This window comes from Oratosquilla oratoria, chromosome 8 (assembly GCF_046742065.1).
Source record: "Oratosquilla oratoria isolate Oo_2021 chromosome 8, ASM4674206v1, whole genome shotgun sequence".
In the NCBI taxonomy this organism is placed as follows: domain Eukaryota; kingdom Metazoa; phylum Arthropoda; class Malacostraca; order Stomatopoda; family Squillidae; genus Oratosquilla; species Oratosquilla oratoria.
This window is the reverse complement of record NC_134784.1, coordinates 57,418,700-57,443,766: the sequence shown is the minus strand read 5'-3', so window position 1 is coordinate 57,443,766 and position 25,067 is coordinate 57,418,700. Positions and strand designations below refer to the sequence as shown.

Here is a 25,067-nt window from a genome sequence, read left to right as displayed (position 1 = left end):
TTAAGATTCTTGGATGCCAACCGTCAGGCCCTGGTGTTTTATTAACTTTGAGTTTGTCTATACACCTTTTAATTTTTTCTTTTGTTATATTTACCGTAGTGAGTAAGTTTACCCCAGACTTTTCACAGGTTTCAGTTTGGAATTCACTTTGAGGTGTTTCGTTTACGAATACCGAGCTAAAATAATTGTTTAAGATATTACACATTCCTTCATTTGAATATTCAAGTTGACCGTCAGCAGATAATAGTGGACCAATGTGATTCCTAACAACCTTTTTATCTCTAATGTAACTATAGAATTCTTTGGGATTCTCTTTGGATTTCTCAGCGATGTTCATTTCGTATTGTCGTTTTCTTTTTCTTATTGTCTTTTTTAAATCTCTCTGTATTGATACATAACTTTCATAGTCATTAGATGCACCCGAGCACTTATATTTCTTATAAGCCTGTCTCTTTTTAGCAATACTTTTTTCAGTTTCTTTGTCGAGCCACTTTGAATATGTTCCATTTGTCTTCCATCTTTGTTTCCTCTTTGGAGAATTTATTCGAGTTTGTGTTTTGGAAAAATTTTCTTAGTTTTACAAAATCCATTTTGTTGTACCGTATTTTCCGACTTAAAATGTGCATCGGGTTATAATGCGCACCCATGCACTTCGTTATATCAGTACACAGATAGCGCACACTGACGTATAACGTGGATGCCCGATCGCATTTGTCTATAACGCAGTTTTACCTCGGTATTTATATCACGTGAACGAGGTTACATGGAGAAGTATTTTTCATTGGCTAGAGCCACCGCTGGGAAATCTGTTGGTTTGTCACTAAATTAAGTGTCAGTTTAGGCATCAATCATGACACAACTAAGAAAAAGTCGGAACTACATGTACCGGTATATGACTCATGTTGTGCGTTGGTCCCTTATTACTCTGTAGCTTAAATAGTTTGTAGGAAATATCATCTAAAAAAAGTTTATTGAAAGTAAAATATACAGAAAAGTTTCGGGATTTTTACAGAAAATGTTCATTTTATATCTTGAGGAAACAATTCGTCTTTACAATTTTCTATTTAATACTGAAACAAACTACAGACTGTTTCATTTTAGCTTTGAACCTGCAATGACAGTCTCTCATCGAGATGACATTTAGTTAATATAACTCCCGAAAGAGGGTGTTGTAGTCAGGTGTTTGACACGAGTTTATGAACGGCCGCAACGGAATTTGTACCATACCTAAAGTGAAGCAACAAATCCAACATAAAAATTCAAACTAGGATGCTGTGAACATGGGCAAATATCATGAATATTGATCATGTTTCATGGTGTTTAGGCCTAGGTAGGTATCTATCGAATCTTATTTTTCATTTTTAAAACATGAGAAATAAGATTCGATAGATACCTACCTTTACCAAATATTTATATACGGTAGCCCATGCTGGCGTATTCTTTCATGTCACCATGGCTGTTCTTCTTGTTCTCACGGAACGTCACGGAGAAGTGTGCCTCCCGACTTTGCGACGGCCAACATCGTCACGTTGTTGTGAAAAAATTACACACACAGCCGCAGAATTTTTATCGTAGGCCGTAGATAATGCGCACCACCGGAAAATGCACAACCCCCCATTTTTAGGCCCTTCCAACGAAAAAAAGTCGCTCACTATATGCCGGAAAATACGGTACATTAATCTTCCTTCTCTATATTTGTCATTCCTTCCTACATTGTTTTGTTCTTTTAATTCAAACTCTATTAGTATATGGTCACTTTTTCCAATTGGTGTTCTATACTCCATTTTGTTCATGATATCTGGTGCAGAAGTTAATATTAGGTCCAGTTTCGATGGTTCCTCATTGTTTCTATATCTAGTATTTTCCTTAACCCATTGTGTTAAGGTGTATTCAATGGTCATATCCAGTAGAATGTTGCTCCAAAGTTCATCTCCCCCTTTTACTATCAGTTCTTCCCAGATTTTATCCTTTACATTAAAATCACCCATAATTACTTTGTTACCACCCTCTTTCAATAACTCATTTAGCGCATTCATTGTGTCTTCCAGTAATTTAGAATGATCACTATCAGACCAAGCCTATTTTTTTGGTGGTACATACACTGCAACAAATTTTCTGCTTTTCATATTTTTTATTACAATTTTAATAATAATTCATTCCACATTATCTTTGCTTTCATTTATCTTTGTCACATTTAAACCCTTTTTGGTCAATATTATGACACCTCCTCCCTGCTTATTTTTTCTATTTATCACCCAGTGGTTGTATAGACCTTGTCCCACTATACTAGTTGATAGAGGTCCTTTTAGTTTTGTCTCCACAATTCCCATAATGTCAGGTTTCTCAATTTCTAGATAGTCATTTAGTTTATTAATTCCAGTGATCATATCATCGATATTTGTGTATACCACTTTTAGTTTCGTCTTTTCTTTTTTGGTTTAAGTTTCCATTTTTCTGATGTACCATTTTTTCGGTCTCAAGTCCAGTACTCTCAAAAAAAAAAAATTATTCTGTCTCTGTTATTTTCTCATTGCTATCATTTGCTTCAATTCTGAGAGCCTTGTCTTTCTCTTTTTCCTCATCACTCATTTCCTTTTTTATCCATATATGTTTGAATTTCTTGCTGTTTGCTAATTTGACCGCTTTTGATAATACCTCCTTGGCTATCATTTTAGTTCTTAGTTTTATTTTCAGAGGTTTGTGTTGTTTTTCTTTTGAATATTTGCCTATCCTGTGAATTTTGTCAATTTCTTTATCAAAATGTTGCCCTTTGTCCTGTAATGGTGCCCTGGACAATGGCAGTCCTGTGGACAGTGTGTGGGCCAAGGAATAGGCACAACCAACTTGCCACAGCTGCATAAGTTAAAAAAAATATATATATATATATATATATATGGTTTACTTAACCCCTTCCATACGGTGCTGCACACGTAGGCGTCATGGGGAGCGAGTGTATTCGCGAGGCTGCCATATCGGCGTCTTGATTATATTTATTGTAGTCGCCCCTCCATAATGACATTCTTTCTAATTCTTTTGTAATCGCATTTTCTATGGTTATCAAAATTCACGGGTGAAGAGAGAACGATCGATATAAGCGGTGACTATATTTTATGATGCGAGTATTATTACGACACGTCGTACGGCTGGCATTGGCTGCTGCCACCGAGATCTAAGTCCATGACGCCTACGTGTGCGGCACCGTATGGAAGGGGTTAACATAACAGTGTGTGGAGAAAAGAAAACAATTGACCGACCATGTAGCTTTCCAAAAATCGGAAAAATCCTGAACCTGCACATGGCCCAGGTTCCAACAATGCTGACTTTAGGAACACCTGTATATGCAAAATAACCACAGAAGGGAAACTTGTAGACAGTAAGTACATACATTTTTATACCAAGGGTTTTTCCCCCTTACAAGGGAGGTAGCCAAAAAACAAAGGCATAAAAAAACTCCCACCCATTCCATCCCTAACATACTTCACTCCCCTCCACCCTCTTCCCTCCCTTCCACCCTCTTCCCTCCCTTCCACCCTCTTCCCTCCCTTCCACCCTCTTCCCTCCCTCCCATCTTAGCACCACCCAGATGACGGGCCATCCCCACATCTTGTCCATTGCCCTGGGTCAGAAGCAGTGTCACAAGACACAGCACATCTACAGCAAGGCAGCTTCATTAATTTGGTGACCCTCCCTTTCCATCCCCTCATGCAGAAAAGGAGAAGATGGGAGAAATCCCTTTGGGCTGTGTCAATTTATTTCTCACACATACTCCCTCACCCACTCCCCCTGATGCACCACAGCATCATCCATACACAACCATTCTCCATTCACCCCTATCTTTTGTCCTCTCCCATCCTCCCTCAACAGACAAACACCTCTTTCCCAGTGCAGAGAGGAGACCTGACCTCCATCAATCTGACTAACACAAAATGGTTCCATCTGGTAAGAACATCTTCATCACCATTTGGGTTACCAATTTATCACATTTAAAAGGAGAACAAGAAGAAGCTGAGAGAGGAGTAGGAGGGAGTGAAGGATAGAGTAGAGCTAGGAGTGGAGGAGGAATAGGGATGGTTCAAGGAGGGAGTCAAAGTGTGCAAAGATGATGTGTGGAACAAGGACAGGAGAAAATAGAAGGAAGGGTAGTGAATGGTGGGATGAGGAAACAAGGAAGGTTGTAGAAGAGAAGAAGTGAGCTTTCACATATTGGTTACAAAATAGGACGAGGGAGTCATGTGAGAGATACAAAGAAAAGAAAAGAGAAGTAAAGCACAAGGTAAAGGAGGCAAAGAGGAGAGCAGATGTGAAATGGGGTAAGATTATGACAGAAAATTTTGAAAGTAATAAAAAGATGTTTTGGAAAGAAATTAAGAGAGGAAGAGGAGGCAAATCAAGTAGAAAAGAAAAGGTAAAAGTTGCAGATGGAGAGATGATAATGGAAGAGAAGGCAGTAAGGGGAAGATGGGCAGAGTATTTTAGGGAGTTCCTAAATATGAAGGAGGATAGTGGAAAGATAGTGGCAGTGGGAAGTGCTAAGAAAATGACCGTGATGAGTGAGGAAAATGGAGGAGAAATAAGGAAGGATAAAGTGAAGGTAGTTGTTAACCTCTTCAGTACGGGCCAAAATCTTGCAGGCAGCATTAGCTGCCAGACGTATGATGTGTCGTAATAATACTCGCATCATAAAATATAGTCACCACATATATCGATCGTTCCCTCTTTCACCCGTGAATTTTGATAACCATAGAAAATGTGATGAAGACAGTTTAGAGAGTATGTCATTATGCAGGGGCAACTACAATAGATATAATCAAGATGATATGGCAGCCTCGCGTGTCCACTTGCTCCTCATGGCGCCTACATATGCGGCACTATATGGAAGGGGTTAAGATGATGAAAGCAGGTAAGGCACCTGGTCTGGATGGATGCCATGCAGAATGTGTAAAAATAGGAGGTACAGTGATGGTGGACTGGCTGATGAGGTTATTTAATGTTTGCTGGAGAGAGGGTAGAGTGCTGGAGGACTGGAGGAGTGCCTGTATAGTTCCACTTTACAAAGGAAAAGGGGACAAGTGTGAGTGTCATAGTTTCAGATAGTTTCAGAGGGATTAGCTAGTCAAGTGTAGTTGGGAAGGCTTATGGGAGGATCTTGTTTGAGAGGATTAGGAGAGGAACAGAGGGAGTAATTGGTGAGGAACAGTGTGGATTTAGGACAGGTAGAGGCTGTGTAGATCAGATTTTTGTGGTAAGACAGATATGTGAGAAAGCTATAGGAAAGGGGAAGGATGTTTTTTGGGCTTTTATGGATCTGGAAAAGGCTTACGACAGGGTAGACAGGAAGGCACTGTGGGAGGTTTTGTGGATATACGGGATAGGAGGAAAGCCTCTGGGAGCTGTCAAGAGTTTTTACAAGAGTAGTAGAGCATGTGTCAGGATCAGAAATGGAGAGAGTGGGTGGTTTGAGGTATAGGTGGGACTTTGTCAGGGATGCATTATGTCGCCCTGGCTGTTCAACTTGTACATGGATGGGGCGGTGCAAGGGTGGTGGGTTAGGGATTGGAGATGGTTAAAGAAAAGGGAGAAAAGTGGGAGGTAAGCCAGCTGTTGTTTGTGGATGACACTGTGCTTGTGTGGTGCTGTCGATTGATTAGTGTTTAACCAAGAGCACCTCCAATGGGAGTGATCAGAGATACCCACATAAGGACGATTTGGGAAATATGAAATCAAGGTATACGCTGCCACCACCCAATCGTCTATATGGATATATCTGAACATAAATGGAAACTGCTCCTTGTTATTCACGTCTGACTCCGTCCCCTTTCCTCAGGTCGTTCGGGGTTGGTTCTGGGTAGCAAAAAGGCCTATGCCCAAGTGGGGTAGTAAAAGAATATAAGTGAAGGTTTTCTATGTGTTAATTATTACACTGAAGCAAAAATATAGTAAGAAAATACAAAAGTAGTTATTTATGCTCCAACCTTCTGGTCACTGTATAAGTCTACTTACAATATTGTGTCTACCTTCAACCCCGTATTCTTATTAGAGAACGATCACAGACAGAATTGTACTCTAAGGATTACACTCTCATAGCTAATGTATATATGCGTGATACCGTCTAACTCCTTCCACGCAAAGTGTATGTGGAGTACACTCCCTTAAACCCTTTTTTTCCTGTTATCAGGATAGTTTTTGGCATCAAACTCAAAACTTAGTAATAATAATAACTATCTACCTACTATATCTGCACTATATCATTTAACTCACATATTGACATTTATTTTCATTAATCTTACAGAGTGTACACATACCTGTTATCGGGATAGTTTTTGGCATCAAACTAAAATTTTACCTGCGCACAAAAAAAACGAGACGGCTATGTGTTCGTATCTATGGGTAAACTACTAACCTCCCCTGTTGTACTATTTCGTAAAACTTCATTTCGCTTCTCAACACAGCCCCTAGCTGCTACAATCTCTCCCTAAACTATTTCTCTAGTGGAATCCTGAACTGAAAGTTGGGAATTTTTCCTATTACTCTTAAAATTAATGGTCCTAGTTTACGCCTCTGTCCGAAGGTGTCAGTGACGTCATGGGTGGGCGGAGCTACGGTGCGCCCGCTATGTTCAAGAACATTCTAATGTCGTCTCCAAGATTAGTTGAACCAAAATCAGTTGAAATATATTTGTAGCTATCTCCTATTGTATGTTTTTCTTCAATGATTATAGTAAGGCTCTTTGCCAACACATCTTGATGGGTAGACACAGAACAAAATAAATCCATGATCCTGCGGCACTGCTTCTGACCCGGGGCGGTGGACAGGGTGCAGGGATGGCCCGTCATCTAGGAGGTGCTGAGATGGGAGGGAGGGTGGAGGGGGATGGAGTGTTTTCGGGGATGAAATGGGTGGGAATGTTTTTGTGCCTTGTCCTTTTTGGCTACCCCCCTGATAAGGGGGGAAAAGGCCTTGGTATATGTATGTATGTATGTATTAAGGCTCTATTTTCTACTTTGCTTCTTGGTTGAATGAAACCGTCACGACGTCCATACTACCCAGTCTCTCAAGTCAACACTCAAATAAATAAATAGATAAATAAAATGAAATTCCAAAAATAATATCCCTTCAAAATTCCTGTCCTTACACTTGTGGCAGGACTGGAGGAGGGATTGAGGAAGTTGGTGACAGAGTTTGGGAGTGTGTGAAAGAAGAAAGCTGAAGATAAATGTGGGTAAAAGTAAGGTGATGAGATGTACAAGGGGTGTAAGTGGCAGTAGACTGGAAGTGAGCATTATGGAGAGCGACTGGAGGAAGTGGATATTTTTAGATACTAGGGTGCAAATGTGGCAGGAAAAGGTGGAGTGGAGGTGGAGGTAAAATGTAGATTGAGAGAAGCGAGTAAATGCCTTGGTGGATTAAAGAGTGTAATGAGGAATAGACAGCTCAATTAGGACTGTGTAATGAATGTTTGAATCTTGGACATGGCTCTTTGGAATGCCCTGGGTTAAAGGCCGCTCTGCCTTATAAATGTTTCGTGTGTAACAAATCCGAGCACCATGGAGCCATGTGTCCTATGGCTAACAAGTTGCCTCTTTCTGAAAGGAAAATTGTTAATTTCCATGGTTTGTCCAATTCATTTGTTCCTTTGGTTTCCTTTCCAGTTAGTAGAGGCAAGATAACTGCCCAATGTCTCTTCCTGTTAGACACTGGAACCCAGTTTTCCATTATTAATAAGGAATTGGTGGAAGACAGAGTAGGACCTTGTATAAGTCCTCCTATGGACAAGTTGGTTTCTTCATTTGGTTTACCTCTAATAAATAAAAGGTTTTAATTATGCTGCGAATCTCAAACTCCCCTCCGGGATGAAACTGTTTAGTTTGTTTTTCACAATAGAGGGATTCAACTTTTCCATACAAATTCCTTCCTTATCCTCTGTACTCCTAAGCATGAACAATCATGAATTTTTTGTTTCCCCTAGGTTTCCCAACGTGAAGGGAGATCAACTGAAGGTTTTGGGGATCATTGGAAACGACATTCTGCAAAACTTTCAGTAGTTTTCTATTGAGAGAGCCCCCTTATATGGTAGCCTGTCTTCTAAGGCTATTAAACTTGCTGATAGTTTCATTCCATATGGGTCTGGGGTTCAATATATCCCTCCTAATGAGAAACCTTTCCATATAAGAAGGATGATAAAAGGGGTTTCTGAAATGTCCTCTACTGAAGAACAAAATTCTGATGGCTTCAAATTGAAAGGGAAACCTTTGAGGATAAATCCCAAATCAGACCTTGGAATCAATTCTTTAAATTGTATTGAGGAATACACTGATGATTCTCTTATTTTCTACAGTTCTTCTTTGAAAGCCAATGGAATTTCTCTAAAGAACCCTGAGAAGGGAACTTCCTGTACTCAGTCTAAAAAGACTGTTAAATTCTTTCCTCCCAAAAAGTTAGGCAAGGAAAAGTTACTTGTCAATTTCTGCTTGGAACCAGTAAGTTTACAATTAGATCCTCTGCAGGAAGTTTTTGTTAACTCTAATGTAGAGTACAGTCTTGATAATTTTTATTCTTTAGAATCCATAGGCATTAAAGAAGAACAAACCTCTGACATTGATGTTTTGGAGGTTGATGAATTTAAACAGTCCATTTCCTTCGAGGATGGTCACTGTTATGTAAAGATCCCATGAAAAATGGATTTGGTGGACCCTGTTCCCTCAAATCTAAAGATACCCTTGGCAGTGGCACAAAGGATTTATAAACGAGTCCCTGGCCAAATTTTTATACCCCATAGACATGTGCTCAAGAATGATGATCTTGCCACCTCTAAAATAAGACCTATTTTTAACCCCTTCCATACGGTGCCGCACACGTAGGCGTCATGGGGAGCGAGTGTATTCGCGAGGCTGCCATATCGGCGTCTTGATTATATTTATTGTAGTCGCCCCTCCATAATGACATTCTTTCTAATTCGTTTGTAATCGCATTTTCTATGGTTATCAAAATTCACGGGTGAAGAGAGAACGATCGATATGAGCGGTGAATATATTTTATGATGCGAGTATTATTACGACACGTCGTACGGCTGGCATTGGCTGCTGCCACCGAGATCTAAGTCCATGACGCCTACGTGTGCGGCACCGTATGGAAGGGGTTAACTGCTCTCTCAAAATAGGAAAGGTCCCTTCTTTAAACAAGGCTGCCTTTCCGGGAGTTGATTTGATGAACAACCTCCTCTCTCTCTTTTTGTACTTCAGAACTAACAATTTTGTCATTTTAGCAGATATTATGAAAGCCTTCTTGCAGATCCATTTGAAGGATGAGGGTGATCGTAATAGGTTCTGTTTCTTTAGCAGGATTAACAACCAATATATTCCTTACAGGTATAATACTATTATTTTTGGTTTCATCTGCTCTCCCTTTATACTGAACTTCATCATCCAACATCATCTTTCCATGCAGGCTGACTCTCAAACTGCCTCCTTAATTAAAGATAAATTCTATGTAGACACTGATCTACACCTCCAATGAATTTCGTTCGCTCCCTGCTATGGTCGAGAGGATTAATAAGATCATGCTTAATGGAGGTTTACCTCTCAGGGAGTGGACATGCGGCTATAGTTCTGTTCTCTCCTCTCTTGAACAAGAAGTCATTTGCAATAAGGAAGAGATAAAGGTGTTGGGATGTATTTATAATAAGAATTATGATACCTTGAAAATCAAGGATGTTTCTGTATTTGATCCATTAGGTATTTTTTCCTATGTTATTGCAAGGAAAGATTCTTATAAAAGAGATGTGCCAAAAAATGGTAGATTGGGATTTGAAATTGGATGGCGAGTTGGTTGCAAGGTTGGAAGAATTTATGTGAAAACTTTTGGGAGGTTAATGACATGTCCTTTAAAAGGAAAACCTTCTGTTCAGAATCTCCCCTTAAGTTATTTATTTTTCCTGATGCTTCTAAGGAAGCTTATGGGTGTGCCATCTATCTAGTGCAAGAAAGAAGAGAGATAAAGGAGTCTAATGGCTCTCTTCTATTTGGCAAGTCAAGGTGGCTCCTATTAAACAAAGAACATTGCCTTCTCAGGAGCTTATGGCAGCTTTACTATCTTTAAAATGGCTCAAAACTATTTTTGAGGAAGGACCCCTCTGGTTGATTCTGTTGTACTCTTTGCTGATAGTCAAGTTACTCTTTCTTGGATTCTGATTGAAAGAAATTTCCAATCTTTTGGACAGTCAAGTTACTCTTTCTTGGATTCTGATTGCAAGAAATTTCCAATCTTTTGGAAAATTTCAAAGCAAAATATACTCCTATTTCCTTTACTTATGTTCCTCCCGAACATGATATGGCTGATTTTATTACCAAACCTTGCAGTGCTAAGGTGTTTAATGAAAGATTCAATTGGTGGGTTAATGGACCGGAATGGCTGTTGTTGCCACCTCATGCTTGGACAAAGGGTCACTTGGGATGTATTCCCTCCAGTATCAAGGGAGACATTGTCAATGTGGCTGTTGTGCAAGTTGACACTCCTCCTCTAGTTGATGCCTTGAAGTTTTCTTCTTACAGCAAACTTTTACATCATACTTCCTTAATCTTTAAAGCTGTCTTTTTGTCTAAGAAGTCTAATACTTACCCAGTTAAGGCTGCTTCTAATTATATGATGGGTATTATGCAAAGGGATGCCTTCCCCACTGAATTGGCATATTTAGAGAACCCCAATACTAATGACATACCTCCTTTGGTAAGTCAAATGAACTTGTTCTTGGACAAGAATGGTTTGATAAGGTCCAAGGGCAGAATCTACAAGAATATTGACCTCAAATATGAGGTTGTGAACCCCATTATTTTGTCCAAATCCCATCACATGACAAGACTTGATATTTTTTGCTCATTGCCAAGTAATGCACATGGGACTGCAAGCTACTTTTAATTTCCTTCGCATGCATGGATTCTGGATCTTTAAGGCCAGACAAGCAGTTTTAAACATTTTGAAGGATTGTATAGTTTGTAAGAAATATAATTCCCGTGCTGTTAATTATCCTTCTCCTTCCTCTTTACCTGCCTCTAGAGTAAATTTAAGTGTGCCTTTTGCCCATACTGGTGTGGATTACATGGGGCATTTATGGGTTGGAGATAGGAATGGAATCAAGGCTTACATTAATCTAGAGACCAAGTAAGGTCTCTAGCTTCTAAAGGGTTGTTGTAAATTTTCTTTGAAAGTGTTATATTTATTAAACATTTTGTTGTCGGGGAGGTTGTGGTACAGTCGAACCTCGAAAGCCCGGACTAATTGGGGGGAAGGGTGGTCCGGTCATGCCAAAAGTCCGGTCATTGAAAATATCACCCTAAAACCAGTAGATTTTCGTAGCGGTATACGTATAGGTAATGTATATGGCATAGAAACGCACAAGAATAATACTCTAACACTGTAATAATAACAATACTGTAGTAATAATATTATAATACTAATAATTCTGTAATAATAACTTTAATACAGGCATGTAAATGTACTGTATATACAGTGTACTGTACTGTATTTTTTATTATGTACGCTGTAAATATTGGAAGGTATGCACGCGGGACAGTGGTGGCAGCCAGGGTTGCCGCATTTTCTACACTGCCGTGTAGAATGGGAGTGTTGCCATACCGGGGCATACATTTTTCTCTGGCGTGTGCAGACTTTCATAGCAAGATATACTTGTCAAACTTTGACAAAATGTTGGTTCTAGTTTTTTTTTATTTTTTTTTTTATTCTTGAATGGATATAAGGCCCCCATGCCCTAACATATTCAGTAAGATATAAAAAATATATATATTTTTTTTATATTAATATTGCTAAAAGAAAGCTGAAACTTTAGTGTAGAATTTTTTCTACACGGTAAAAACATATCTTTTGGCGTATAATATTTTATAAAAGTCATATTTTGATGTACCATTTCTTATTTGATAATTACTTCTATGATTTTTAAACAAAAGTTTGAGTTTTTGAATGTTTTTAACAGCCCACTGATATGTAGAAAAAATTTCTTCATGACCTTGTGTGGTTGCCACATGCCGCTATTTTACTATGTTTTGGTACAAAATTCTACAAAACGGCAGCCCTGGTGGCAGCTTGACTGGGTCGGGTTTGAGTACACGTGTACAGCCATCGCTGCCACCTACTGGACAAATAGGGAACTTTGTTTGAAAAGTCCGCCCTTTGTTCATTTCGACCGGTCATACGAGTGTCTGGGCTTTCCAGGTTCGACCGATTGTTACCTATTTAAATAGGCGTCTTCCTTATTATTGGGAATCTTTATTAGTTTCTACCTTTTCATTCGGTAAACTTTCCCTCAAGTTGTTGTTTACACCTTTCGAATCAGGAGCATTTCCTGAAGCTTCGAACTGCACCTATCGTAACTTTAAATAAGATACAATTTAACTCTCCTCCTCTTTTATTTGCTTGTTGAATCTCCTTTTATATGATAGATATTGGTTTGATAAATTGGGGATTGAACTTTTGAGAATTTACTTAAAAAGTCAGTATTAACCTGTGGCCTTTTGAGCATTTCGAACTCGTAAGAGATGCGCTGAATCAACAGTCCACACTAACAGTTGTCACAGACAACACCGAGCTCTGGTACCTAATGGATGTCTCGACTAGAAATGTCAAAGCAAGGGACCTATGTCTTCAAAAATTCAAGACTCAAAGGCAAGGCCTTAATCTTCTAATTTCAAACACCACTGTTTGAGAACCTAACCAGGTTGGAAACTGCGACTGGTAAGTTCTTGAATGTTTATCAATGAATTTGTTAAACCATAATTTTTATAGTTGTTGTGTTGTAGTTCCCTAATGGAGTTGTTGTAGGAGCTGATTATGTTAAGATTGGGGAGTTCAAAAGCTTTGTTTACATCAGTATATATATATATATATGAATATCTGGGGAGCAGATTCTCTAGTATGCATGCATTGTTAAAATCGACAGCGTTAGTGAGGTTGTTGATCTTCTTGTGAGTATTCTCCAGTTTTCTAACCAATATTCTGCCATTTAGAGGGTGGGCATATACCAAGTTGCCAAAATGATTCATTTATTTCAACGTTTCGTCTAACAAAGAGACATCTTCAGGAAATTCTGTAACATAGATAATAATGACGTACAGAAATATAGAAAACAACATGTAAATCTAACCAATTATACAAATATAGAAGCAAATATCAATAAATGCGCAAATTCACATAAAATAAACACTATACATGGGCTGATGGGGACCGTTACTTACAATAGTTAAAGGTCTGATGAAATGACGAAGAAAACCCTTCCCTTGGTGACATATATATGCACCTAGCCGGCTTGGGTGGTGGTGGAGGGCGGGAGAGGGGGCGGGGGTGGTATCTCATTAATACGAGAAGAAGAGGGTTGGGGGAGGGGTTGGGGGGTTAGGGGGTTGCGGGGTCGGTTGGGGGGAGGATGGAAGGAGTGGGTAGGAGGAGGTGGAGGGGGGGGGTTTCGGAGAGAGGTCATGCTAGGTAGTAGCTTGGTGCTGCTATACAAAGCGATGACAGAAGTCATGTTGCATTGGATATTAATGATAGGACTACATTCTCTGATAAACATAGCTTCTAGAAGCTTAAGTTTATGTACATCCCTATTACCGGTACTTGCTATAATCCTAGTGTTTGAAACTAGGTATTCTCGGGTGGCTGTTAGGTTATGGTATTTCTTTAAGTGATGTTTTATAGCCCCATTTTGTAAATGCATAGTAATTCTCCTACTGAGACTACATCTAGTAAAACCAATATATGCTGTATGACGGGCTACACAGTTCCCGGTGCTACTGTGTAGCCCGTCATACAGCATATATTGGTTTTACTAGATGTAGTCTCAGTAGGAGAATTACTATGCATTTACAAAATGGGGCTATAAAACATCACTTAAAGAAATACCATAACCTAACAGCCACCCGAGAATACCTAGTTTCAAACACTAGGATTATAGCAAGTAATAGGGATGTACATAAACTTAAGCTTCTAGAAGCTATGTTTATCAGAGAATGTAGTCCTATCATTAATATCCAATGCAACATGACTTCTGTCATCACTTTGTATAGCAGCACCAAGCTACTACTTAGCATGACCTCTCTCCGAAACCCCCCCCCTCCACCTCCTCCTACCCACTCCTTCCATCCTCCCCCCAACCGACCCCCCAAACCCCAAACCCCCCAACCCCACCCCCAACCCTCTTCTTCTCGTATTAATGAGATACCACCCCCGCCCCCTCTCCCGCCCTCCACCACCACCCAAGCCGGCTAGGTGCATATATATGTCACCAAGGGAAGGGTTTTCTTCGTCATTTCATCAGACCTTTAACTATTGTAAGTAACGGTCCCCATCAGCCCATGTATAGTGTTTATTTTATGTGAATTTGCGCATTTATTGATATTTGCTTCTATATTTGTATAATTGGTTAGATTTACATGTTGTTTTCTATATTTCTGTACGTCATTATTATCTATGTTACAGAATTTCCTGAAGATGTCTCTTTGTTAGACGAAACGTTGAAATAAATGAATCATTTTGGCAACTTGGTATATGCCCACCCTCTAAATGGCAGAATATTGGTTAGAAAACTGGAGAATACTCACAAGAAGATCAACAACCTCACTAACGCTGTCGATTTTAACAATGCATGCATATATATATATATATAATATATATATATATATAATGTATATATATGCATATTTTTTAAGCCTTCTAGAACTTCTGTGACATTTGTGAGCAAAGTGCTGGTAAAGTGGCCTTTATAGAAACCATATTGATTGGGGGAGATTGATATTTTTCTTTTCATTCTTGCTGCAACCAAATTTTCGGGTCCTCACATGGTTTGTTTGGTATCATGATTGGTATTATGTGGGTTCTTTTCCAGATGTTTAGGATGTTGTTTAGCCAGGAGTAGTTGAAATTATGAGTTAAGGTTCATATGGCATTTTGGAGGTTTTAGTTTCTTTATTGCTTCTTCTGTGTCTTTTCTGTGTGTGGCTTCTTTGTCAAGTTTGATTTTATGCATTTCTTTGATTATTTTCCTTTTTTTCTGGTGTAGTTGGCTTGAAACTGTTTTGGAGAAATAATTGTTTATGATGTCACATTGCTGTTTAGGTGATGGTGTTTTGTATTCAGCTACTCCAGATGCTTCTTTATTGCTCAGTCTACATCAGTGCTGATAAATGGAGAGATTGCATATGTGTCTGGTTTTATTTCTCACATTTCTTGTATTATTTTCCTACTTTCTGGAATTTTGGGTTAGAAACCTGTGTTGGAGAAGTGTTTATTGATGATGTTTCACTGCTGTTTTGGTAATGGTATGTTCCCTTAGCTGCTCCAACTACTTCACAGGTGAGGGGTGATGGGATTTAGTTTCGATTTTTTAATGGTTTTTACTGTTCTCCACAATTTGTTACCTGTTTTCCCATCTATTGTATTTGTTTTTACTGTTTTCTTTCTACCTATTGTTTATTATGATGGTGATGCTTTTATTTAACTGTTGTAGTTGTTCTTTTTCTTGTTTTTTAGGTTGTTTTTGCTTTATAGTTTATTTCTCTTTGTTTGAGGGTGGCTGTCTTGTATGTAGCCTCTAGGAATATGTGTTTTGCTTGCCTTTTGGATGGTCACTGCAATTTTATCCACTCAATCAAACCAGATAAGCATATAAATAAAATATTTGGAGAAACCTACAACTTATTGAGGTCAATCAAATTGGCATTTGCTTATATGGATGAAGAAATGATAAAGAAAATACTAACTACACTAATAAGACCAAAACTTGAGTACACAGCATCACTTTGGACACCCAGTACCAAAAAGAATATTAAGAAACTAGAAAGAATACAAAGAGCGACAACCAAACTAGCACCGACTCTTGCCGAACTAACATATGAGCAAAGACTGTCCAAATTGAATCTACCAACTCTGGAACAAAGAAGAGAAAGAGGAGATTTGCTGACTATCTACAGAATAATGAAAGGAATGGAAGTTTTAGACAGGAATGACTTGTTAGTGTGGGACAACGGTAAAACGAGAGGACACGGAAAAAAACTGAAAAAGGACAGTTATAGAAAAAACTTGAAAAGGAACAGTTTCCCACACAGAGCGATAAATACATGGAACAAATTAGACAACAAAACAGTATGTGCAAACACTATACAAGATTTTAAGATAAAAGTTGATGCAGAGAGATACAAAGATGGGTCACCACAAGCATAGCTTGCCTCCCGTATCTTACAACTAGGTAAATCTAGGGAAATGAACTGGTCCGTATCATAGGTCCTCAATTTTCGCTGTATCTCCTGTCTGATCTTGACAGTTTGCTTTTTTTTGTGTAGTTTATGAATGGTCTCATATATATAAGTTGTATTTCCTCTTTCAATCCTGTGGTAATCTTGTACTGTATTTGTAAGGAGGGTGAGCACTTTGTTATGTCAGGGGATGTTGCTTATTGGTTGTGTTAAAGGTTTGCCTAGTGATGTTGTTAGTAGTTAATTATCATTTACCATGGTCTTGGATCATGTGTTGGACTCATGATTGACAGCTATTTCCCTCCTGGAAGAGAGCTCAGAGCTCATATATGACCGATCTATGGGTAATGCTGTGACCTTACATGCACACACACCCCGAACTCCCCACAGAGTTGGAGTAATGACTTGCAGCGCAGCCATACTGAAATTATTTCAGCCCTGGGCGGGATTTGAACCTGGACTGCCATAGTGGTGGCTGGGAACTCTACCACTGCACCATCAAGTTGTGTTTAGGTTAAGGAGGTTATATACTAACTTGTGTCCTCTTTGGTCTGCAGTTTGTGTGTTAAGCCAGATTGGGTGATGTACTTGCTGGTCACTTGCCAGTATATTATTGAGTTATAGTGGTGAATAGGTATCTATGAATGAACACAAAGAGAAGACTGTTTGAAGGAGTGATTGTGCTCATCTTAAGTCACAATCCTCTTACTGGCCAGCCCAATCTGGCTGAAAGTAAATGTCAGCAAAAGTAAGTTGATAAGATGTACAAAGGGAGAGGGTGAGAGTCAGTTGGAGGTAAGTCTTAAAGGAGAGAAGCTAGAAGAAGTGAAGAGTTGAACTATTCATAGTCACATGCAGCAGGGAAAGGAGGAGTAGGGTGGAGGTAAATTATAGAATAACAGAAGCAGGTAAATGTCTTAACCCCTTCCATACGGGGCCGCACACGTAGGCGTCATGGGGAGCGAGTGTATTCGCGAGGCTGCCATATCGGCGTCTTGATTATATTTATTGTAGTCGCCCCTCCATAATGACATTCTTTCTAATTCTTTTGTAATCGCATTTTCTATGGTTATCAAAATTCACGGGTGAAGAGAGAACGATCGATATAAGCGGTGACTATATTTTATGATGCGAGTATTATTACGACACGTCGTACGGCTGGCATTGGCTGCTGCCACCGAGATCTAAGTCCATGACGCCTACGTGTGCGGCACCGTATGGAAGGGGTTAAGGGGAATAAAAAGTGTCTTGATAAATAGGTATCTATGGATTAACACAAAGAGAAGATTATGAAGAAGAGATTGTGCCCATGACATTGTTTGAGGAAGAGATTTAGGATTTAAAGGAGGCAGAAAAAAGGAACTTGTATGTGTTTTGAGATTGAGTGTTTAAGAAGTATGGACAGAGTGAAAAATGAGGAGGTTAGGCTGAGAGCAGGAGTAGAGAAAGAGTTGGCAGATAGGGTTGACCAAAGAATACTGAAATGGTTTGGGTATATGTAAGGAATATGTGAAGAAACGCTAATAAAAAGAGTGTGAAAGGCAGAGGTAAATGGAGTGAACTTGAGGGGAAGACTGAGAATGGAATGGATGGATGAGGTGAAGGGGCCCTTGGGTACAAAAGTTGAACAAGGAAGGGAGAGGGTAAAAGAGGTGTGACTAGAGGAGTTGTGAATGGATAATACATTGATACAGCCCTAAGGGATTCCTTTTGTATGCTCTGTAAATTCTTGAGTGGATGAGGTGGGGAGGGTTACCATGTAATGAAGCAATGGGGGTGAATCAGCTTTGGCCATCAGGTCCTGCTGTGGAGGTGCTGTGTTTTGCAGCATTGCTTCTGACCCAAGCAGTGGGCAGGGATGAACCATCATCCACAAAGAGTTGAGATAAAAGGGACAATAAATGGGTGTTAGATAGTTGTGAGATAGATGAAGGATGTGTATACACCTTGGTTGGGCCATTTCCCCTATAGGCCAGTCAATAGAGGAGTAAAAAAAGGCGAATAAGGAAAAAAATCAGGGAAAGCTGCAATAAGCTTTAATGTGTTTATAATACCTTACTTAATAACATATTAATTTTGCACCCCTCTACCCCCCCGGATTTGGCCGCCATCTTGAAAAAATGGCGACCAAAAACAGTTTTTTCCAAATATCTCACTAGAAACTAATTTTAACGAAAAATGTATCAAAACAAAATTAATTCTACATAAAATTTTCTACAAAAGTTATTTTATTCAATTTTGTGATATACCTCACTGTTTTTGCGCTAAATGTGCGAAAAGATTGTGTTTATCTTTATTTGATACCTACAGTGCACAAAGATCATATAATAATTTCCTTTGTATGCTATACTGAATAAAATATCTAAGTTCCTAACTTGATTATAGTCTTTCTTTTGTTTCAGAACTATTAAAATAGATAGTTAAAGCTTCAGTGAAACCCCAGGCAGTTGTTGGTGCAAAATGTCTTCATTGGGGAAATGTTTAATATGCGATGGATAGCTTTCTGTGGGTGAGACTAGAGAAGTTAAAGAGAAAGGAATATAGACACTGATTGATTATAGCATTAAGTGGAAAGACGGAAAACATTCTCTGTTAGAAGGACTAAAAAGTGTGAAAGTGCATGAAAAATGTAGAAAAGTGTATACAAAAGAACGGAGAGCTGAAACTTTCCAAGCAAGGCAGAAAACCTCGCAAGTGCCGACAACGTCACTGAGAAGTCAAGAATTACAGTTTGATTTTCTTCATGATTGTCTCTTTTGTGGAAAAGATGCATCAAGTGACTTTTTGAAAAAAGAAAGCAAAAAATATTTAGGTGATCGTGAATCTGTGCACTGTATAGAGATGCTGCATGTTAAGGATACTATTTTGAAAGCTGGTGAAATGAGAAAAGATGAATGGGGCAAAGAAGTATGTACTCTTATATGTAACGTAGTGGATTTAGTTGCTGCTGAGGCAAGGTACCATTCAGCCTGCATGAAAAAATTCTACCAAACATCTTCTGGTATGAAACGTGGTCGTCCCAAAAGCTCTACGGTTTCTGAGGCAATGAGTCATGCTTTTAACTACTTGGAGGAAAATCAAGAGGAATGCCAGTTTACTTTCAGTGAGATTTTTTCAGAATATGAGGGTGAGCTACCAACTGATAAAACCATAAAATCTGAATTGATAGAGAGATATGGACATGATATTATTGTTTCTGTGAACAAAAATAGAAAACCAGTGATCTGTTTCCGTGACACAGGAAACAAAATTTTGACTGACGCTTGGTACGAAAATCATAGAAGTCATGACGAGAAGGAAGAACGGCTTCAGATTGTAAAGACTGCCACCAGAATAATTGCTGAAGATATAAGATCGCTGATGTACGAAGCAGATCAGTATCCACCACCAGAAAATTTCCTAGAAGAATTGGATTCACTTATTCCAGAAACTCTCCAGTGCCTTGTTAAGACAATAGTCTTAAAAAACAAGAAAGGAAATCAAAGAAAATGGAATAGGAAATGTACAGCAATTTCACATGCTATCCTTACAGCAGCTAGACCAAATTCTTTCATATCTCCTCTACAAATAGGACTTGCTGTTCACTTAAGTCAGAAGTATGGCTCTAAGCATCTACTGAACGTGCTCTCTGCGTTGGGATTATGTGCGTCCTATGCTGAGGCAGCACTCTTTCAAGTATCTGCTTTGCAACATCCAGCCAAGGAACCTCCGAATGGTTCATTTGCACAGTTTGTATTCGACAATGCAGATGTGAACATTTCTACTATTGATGGATTTAACACATTCCACAGTATGGGAGGAATTCAGTGTGTTACTCCTCAGAATAATATTACTTCAGATCAGCCAATCACTAGATTAACGAAGATCCCTAGTGCATCGTTTGTTGGGCAGTTTGGTCATAATCCTATTAAAACCTTTGAAAGTAAAAGTGTAAAAGGACTCTTGAATATAAAAGTCAGGGATTTGGCAAGTATCAATCCAGTGTCCACTACTGTATCAATAACAACAACAGAGCTTTTATGGCTACTTGGAAAATGGCAAAAAAATGCAGAGTGCCCAGGTTGGAATGGTTACATGGAGAAATGTACAGCACACTTCCCATATGATGTGTCCCAGATCTCATATCTTCCCTTTACAAATGCTCCACCTACCAATTATGACACCATATACACAGTACTTAACCAAGCTGTAGAGAAATGCAACAAACTGAAGCAACAAAGTTGCTTTGTTACCTTTGATCAACCTTTGTACATCAAGGCCCGAGACATTGTGGAAATATGTGGTCAAGACTCACACCTCAATAATGTTATTGTACGTCTTGGTGGTTTCCACTTATTGATGTCTTTTATGGGTGCAATTGGTTTCATCATGAATGGTAGTGGAATAAAAGAACTTTTTAGTACTGTTTATGCAAGTACATCTGTTGAAAAAATGTTAACTGGGCATGCTTATGCAAGAGCACTCAGGGCCCATACACTAGCACATGCTGCACTGTCTATGTTAATTTTTAATGAAATTGATCTTTCCCCTGAAGAACAGTCAACAACAGAAGCAGTTTTACGAGAGACTGATTATTCAGACATTGACAGTGAGGTTATAAAAAATGTACTGATTAAGTTCAATGATACCTTGGGTACGATGAAGAGTAAAGGTGCCACTGCAAAACTCTGGGTACAGTACTTTGAAATGGTAACATTGGTGAAACAATTCATTGAAGGAGAACGCTCGGGTAACTGGAAACTGCACCTGGACACGATCCAAAAAATGCTACCTTACTTTCATGCCAGTGGTCATTTTTTATATGCAAAATCAGCACACTTGTATTTACAAGACATGTATAACTTGAAGGGATGCCTGACCCCAAAGGAATTTCACAGCTCTAGCACAAAAACGGTGCAACCTATGGAAAACATGACAGGGACAAATATTATAGGAAATTTTATGTAGATTATTTTTTGTTCGACTACTTTCTCTGTAAAATGCATTTCAAGCGAGATATTTGGAAAAAAACGTTTTTTTCTGCCATTTTTTCAAAATGGCGGCTAAATCTGGGAAGGTAGAGGGGTGCAAAATTAATACATTATTAAGAACCACATTAGGAAGAAAATAAAGCATATTGCAGCTTTCCTTAATTTTTTTCCTTATTCAACCCCCTATTGACTGGCCTACTATATAAGGGGGTGGGGGTGGGAAGGGCCATTTGTTGTATGTGTATGTGTCCAATGGAACAAGTTTTCCATTCAATTTTACTATTGTATTTTTCTTTGAAGCATGGTTATCTAGGGTGAGCGAAGTCACATGATTTATGAGGAGAGATTCCATTTTATTTTGTCTCAGCCACTGTTCTAGTCTATATTTAGGTGTTTATAGTAGCTGTTCTGTAGTTGCTGTGCTGGGCTATTATCATTAGATCATTAAATAGTTTTTGACTGTAAGGATGAAGAGTTGATGAAAAAAGAAATCATAGAAAACTTAATCCATCCAAAAAAAGGAATATAGATAGTTGGTTTGGTTTCCTCACTGAGTGAAACTCAAGGCAACAATTAACCAATTAACCACAAAACGAACAACAATTAACCACAAAACGAACAACAACAACAACCCCCAGACTGACCAATAAACTCTCATGGATAGCAGCCTATGACAAACAAGTACCACTCTAGCATTATTGTATTCAGGCCACCACCCAATTTTAAAACAATATGAACACAGGATAGGGTTGGCCTCAAAAGCAAATTATCCTATATACAATCACCTCATAGAAGACACCAAACATGTCATCTTACACTCTAGCCTTACCCAGACAAAAACAATATCTCTTCCTTAACCTCTTCAATACGAGTCAAATATTCACACACACATTAACTGCCTGATGTTTGATGATGCATCACATTAAGCATATTATAAAATATAAAGTTACGGCTGTTATACTCATTCCCTTTCACCCAGAATGTTTGTAAACACACAAAACACAATCAAGACTGTTCACAGAATATGGGGAGCACTCAGCTACAACTACAAAATAAACATAATCAGGAAGCTGACACTGGTATACTCATATACTCACTTGCACATGAAATTCGTGAATACCACAGGAATTAGGAGGAAATGGGAAATCTTTCTTGACATTTACAACCTAGAAGTGAACAAACATGTGCCAAAGACTAGAGAAAGGAAAAAGCAAAAACAGGATTGGTTTAACAAAAAAAATGTGAGATTGCAAAAAAAGGGCAGGGATGTAGCTTGGGGAAAATGGAGAGAGAAAAGAAGCAATAAAACAAAAGCTTACAACAAGCTAGGAATCACTATACCAAAATTTGCAGGAAGAAAGAAATTCATTTTGAAAGAGGTGTAGCAAAAAATGCAAAGATGAACCAAAACTGTTTTACAGATTCATAGATGGTAAATTGTGACATAGAGAAGAAATCACCAAGTTAATAGTAGATGGTGAGGTCTTTGAAGATGCCTCAGCTTAGGCAGGAATAATGAATGAAGCTTTACAATCAGTCTTCACAAAAGAGTACAGTTTTATTGAGAAGAGGAAGGGGAGCAAAAAATCAGGTTTAGCAGATATAAACATAGAAGTGAGGGAAGTGCTCAATCTCCTGCAATCAATGGATGTGACAAAAGCCTTAGGCCATGACAGAATCTCAAACTGGATACTTAAAGAATGTAGGTAACAACTAGTGGACAAGATTCACAGTCTTATTACATGTTCATCGAAGGAAGGCATTATGCCACTTTATTGGAAAGGGGCACACATGGCACCAATTCACAAATGTGGAAAAAAAAACACCACTAAATTGTAGGCCAGTATCACTAACCAGCACAATATTGAAATTATGTGAAAGGATTGTGAAAGATTGATGGACCAAATATCTTGAAAAGATGAACATTCTGACAGACAGTTTGGCTTCAGATCTGGAAGGTCATGTGTGTTGAACCTTTTAAGCTTTTACTTGAGAGTGATTGATGTGCTGCAAGAGAGATAGGAGTGGGTGGACTGCATGTACCTGGACCTAGAGAAGGCATTTGATTAAGTTCCTCTCAGTTGGCTTATGTGGAAATTGGAGCATGTTGGAGGACTGAGAGGCAAACTATTAGAATGGATCAAAGACTTTTTGAAGGAATGATACATGAGGACAATAGTAAAGGACAGGATGTCAAGCTGGAGAGCAGTAATGAGCAGAGAATCACAAAGTTCAGTGCATCCACCAATAATGTTTCTTGTCTATGTTAATGACATGTTTGCAGATAATGCAAAAATCATGATTAGAGTGAAAAATGAGGAGGATGGTAGAATATTGCAAACGGATCTAGATGCTATGTTTGCATGAAGCCAAGAATGGGAAATGAAGTTCAGTACCAAAAAAGCAAAGTACTAGAAATGGACAATAGCAGCAAAAGACCATCCTTAAACTATTTATTGGGAAGCAAACACATTACACAAGCAGAAGAGGAGAAAGACTTGGGAGTGTTGATAAAAGACAACTTGTCACCTGACAGACATATCAGCAGGATTGTGGGAGAGACATATGGACTAATGTAGAAGATTAAAGTAGGATTCCATTATATGGATGAAAAGATAATAATAAAAAAAAATCATTGAAACCCTGATATGTCCAAGACTGGAATATGCATCAGTAGTATGGTCCCCACACAGAGTGAAGGATATAAGCAAGATTGAGAGAATACAAAGGGCAGCAACCAAACTGGTCCCCAGCCTGGCAGATAAACCATATGAGGAAAGACTAAAGGTACTGGGTCTGCCAACCTTGAAAGATTGAAGAGAAAGAGGTGACATGATTACAGTGTTCAGGTCACTAAAAGAGATAAATTACATTGATAGAAGTAATCTCCTGATTAAAGGTGGGTTTTAAGAGGTCATGGAAATAAAGAAAGACCACATGTTGAAAAGGATGTGAAGAAATATAGTTTTCCATATAGATGTATAAAAATGTGGAATAGCTCAAACACTACACGAGTTCAAATCATGCATTCGAGTCTAGGTATGTTAGAAAATTAGAGAGTAGGAGATGGGACCCAACAAGCATTACGCCTTTCCTATATACTACAACTAGGTAAATATCTCATGACACCTACATAAGCTTCATCTTATTCAAAGGGTTAAGTGACTTCTCAGCCAGTGTGTTTGCTGTTGCCAGTTACCTAGAAAATATGGGTCTTTTGCAGCAAAGATCTGGGGCAACAGATTGATTGATTTATTTGATTTTTAGTTATTTGCTTATATAATGTATGAATCATCTGTTGTTATATAATGATTGTTAGGATAGGATTGACTTACTTCTAAATACATTTCCTTTTTATATTACAGGCAAATGAAGACATGGTGATCCAAGTAAAGGACACATCAACTCATATAATTTCTAATAATAGCAAGTTACGGGAAAAGCTCAGAGATATTCTTCTGGATTGCTTGAATAGTTTCTAAGTTTTACATTGTGTGAAAAAAGAGAATGGAATGATCAATTAAGAAAGTTGGAAAGAGAAAAAATTGTGTGTTTCAATCTCCTCTATGTATTAATTAATGCTAAATGTAAATGTACAGACTTTAATTTAGCAGTCAAGATTTCTCCAATGTTTTAATTTAAAACCAGAAGGAAGAGGAAGGAATTTCACTGGAAGGAAATCACATTATAATTTTTGAAGTTCTAAAATGAATATTGAGGGTTAAAAAAATCATACATACATATACCAAGGGCATTTTTCTCCTTACAAGGGAGGTAGCCAAAGTCAGAGGCATAAATCCACTCCCACCCATTTCATCCCCACATACTCCACTCCCATTCACCA

At 38.5% G+C, this 25,067-nt stretch overlaps 1 protein-coding gene across 3 annotated transcripts in view; it reads left to right on the top strand.

The window, feature by feature from the left end:
• Positions 1-24,757, top strand: part of IntS9 (integrator complex subunit 9) — a 186,163-nt gene extending 161,406 nt beyond the window's left edge. For all 3 annotated transcript variants that reach the window (XM_076189262.1, XM_076189260.1, XM_076189261.1), the window contains one exon: positions 24,589-24,757. In XM_076189262.1, the coding sequence (XP_076045377.1) occupies positions 24,589-24,705 (117 nt within the window). In that variant the 3' untranslated portion in view covers positions 24,706-24,757. The remainder of the gene's footprint in view (positions 1-24,588) is intronic.
• The last annotated feature ends 310 nt before the right edge of the window (positions 24,758-25,067 follow it).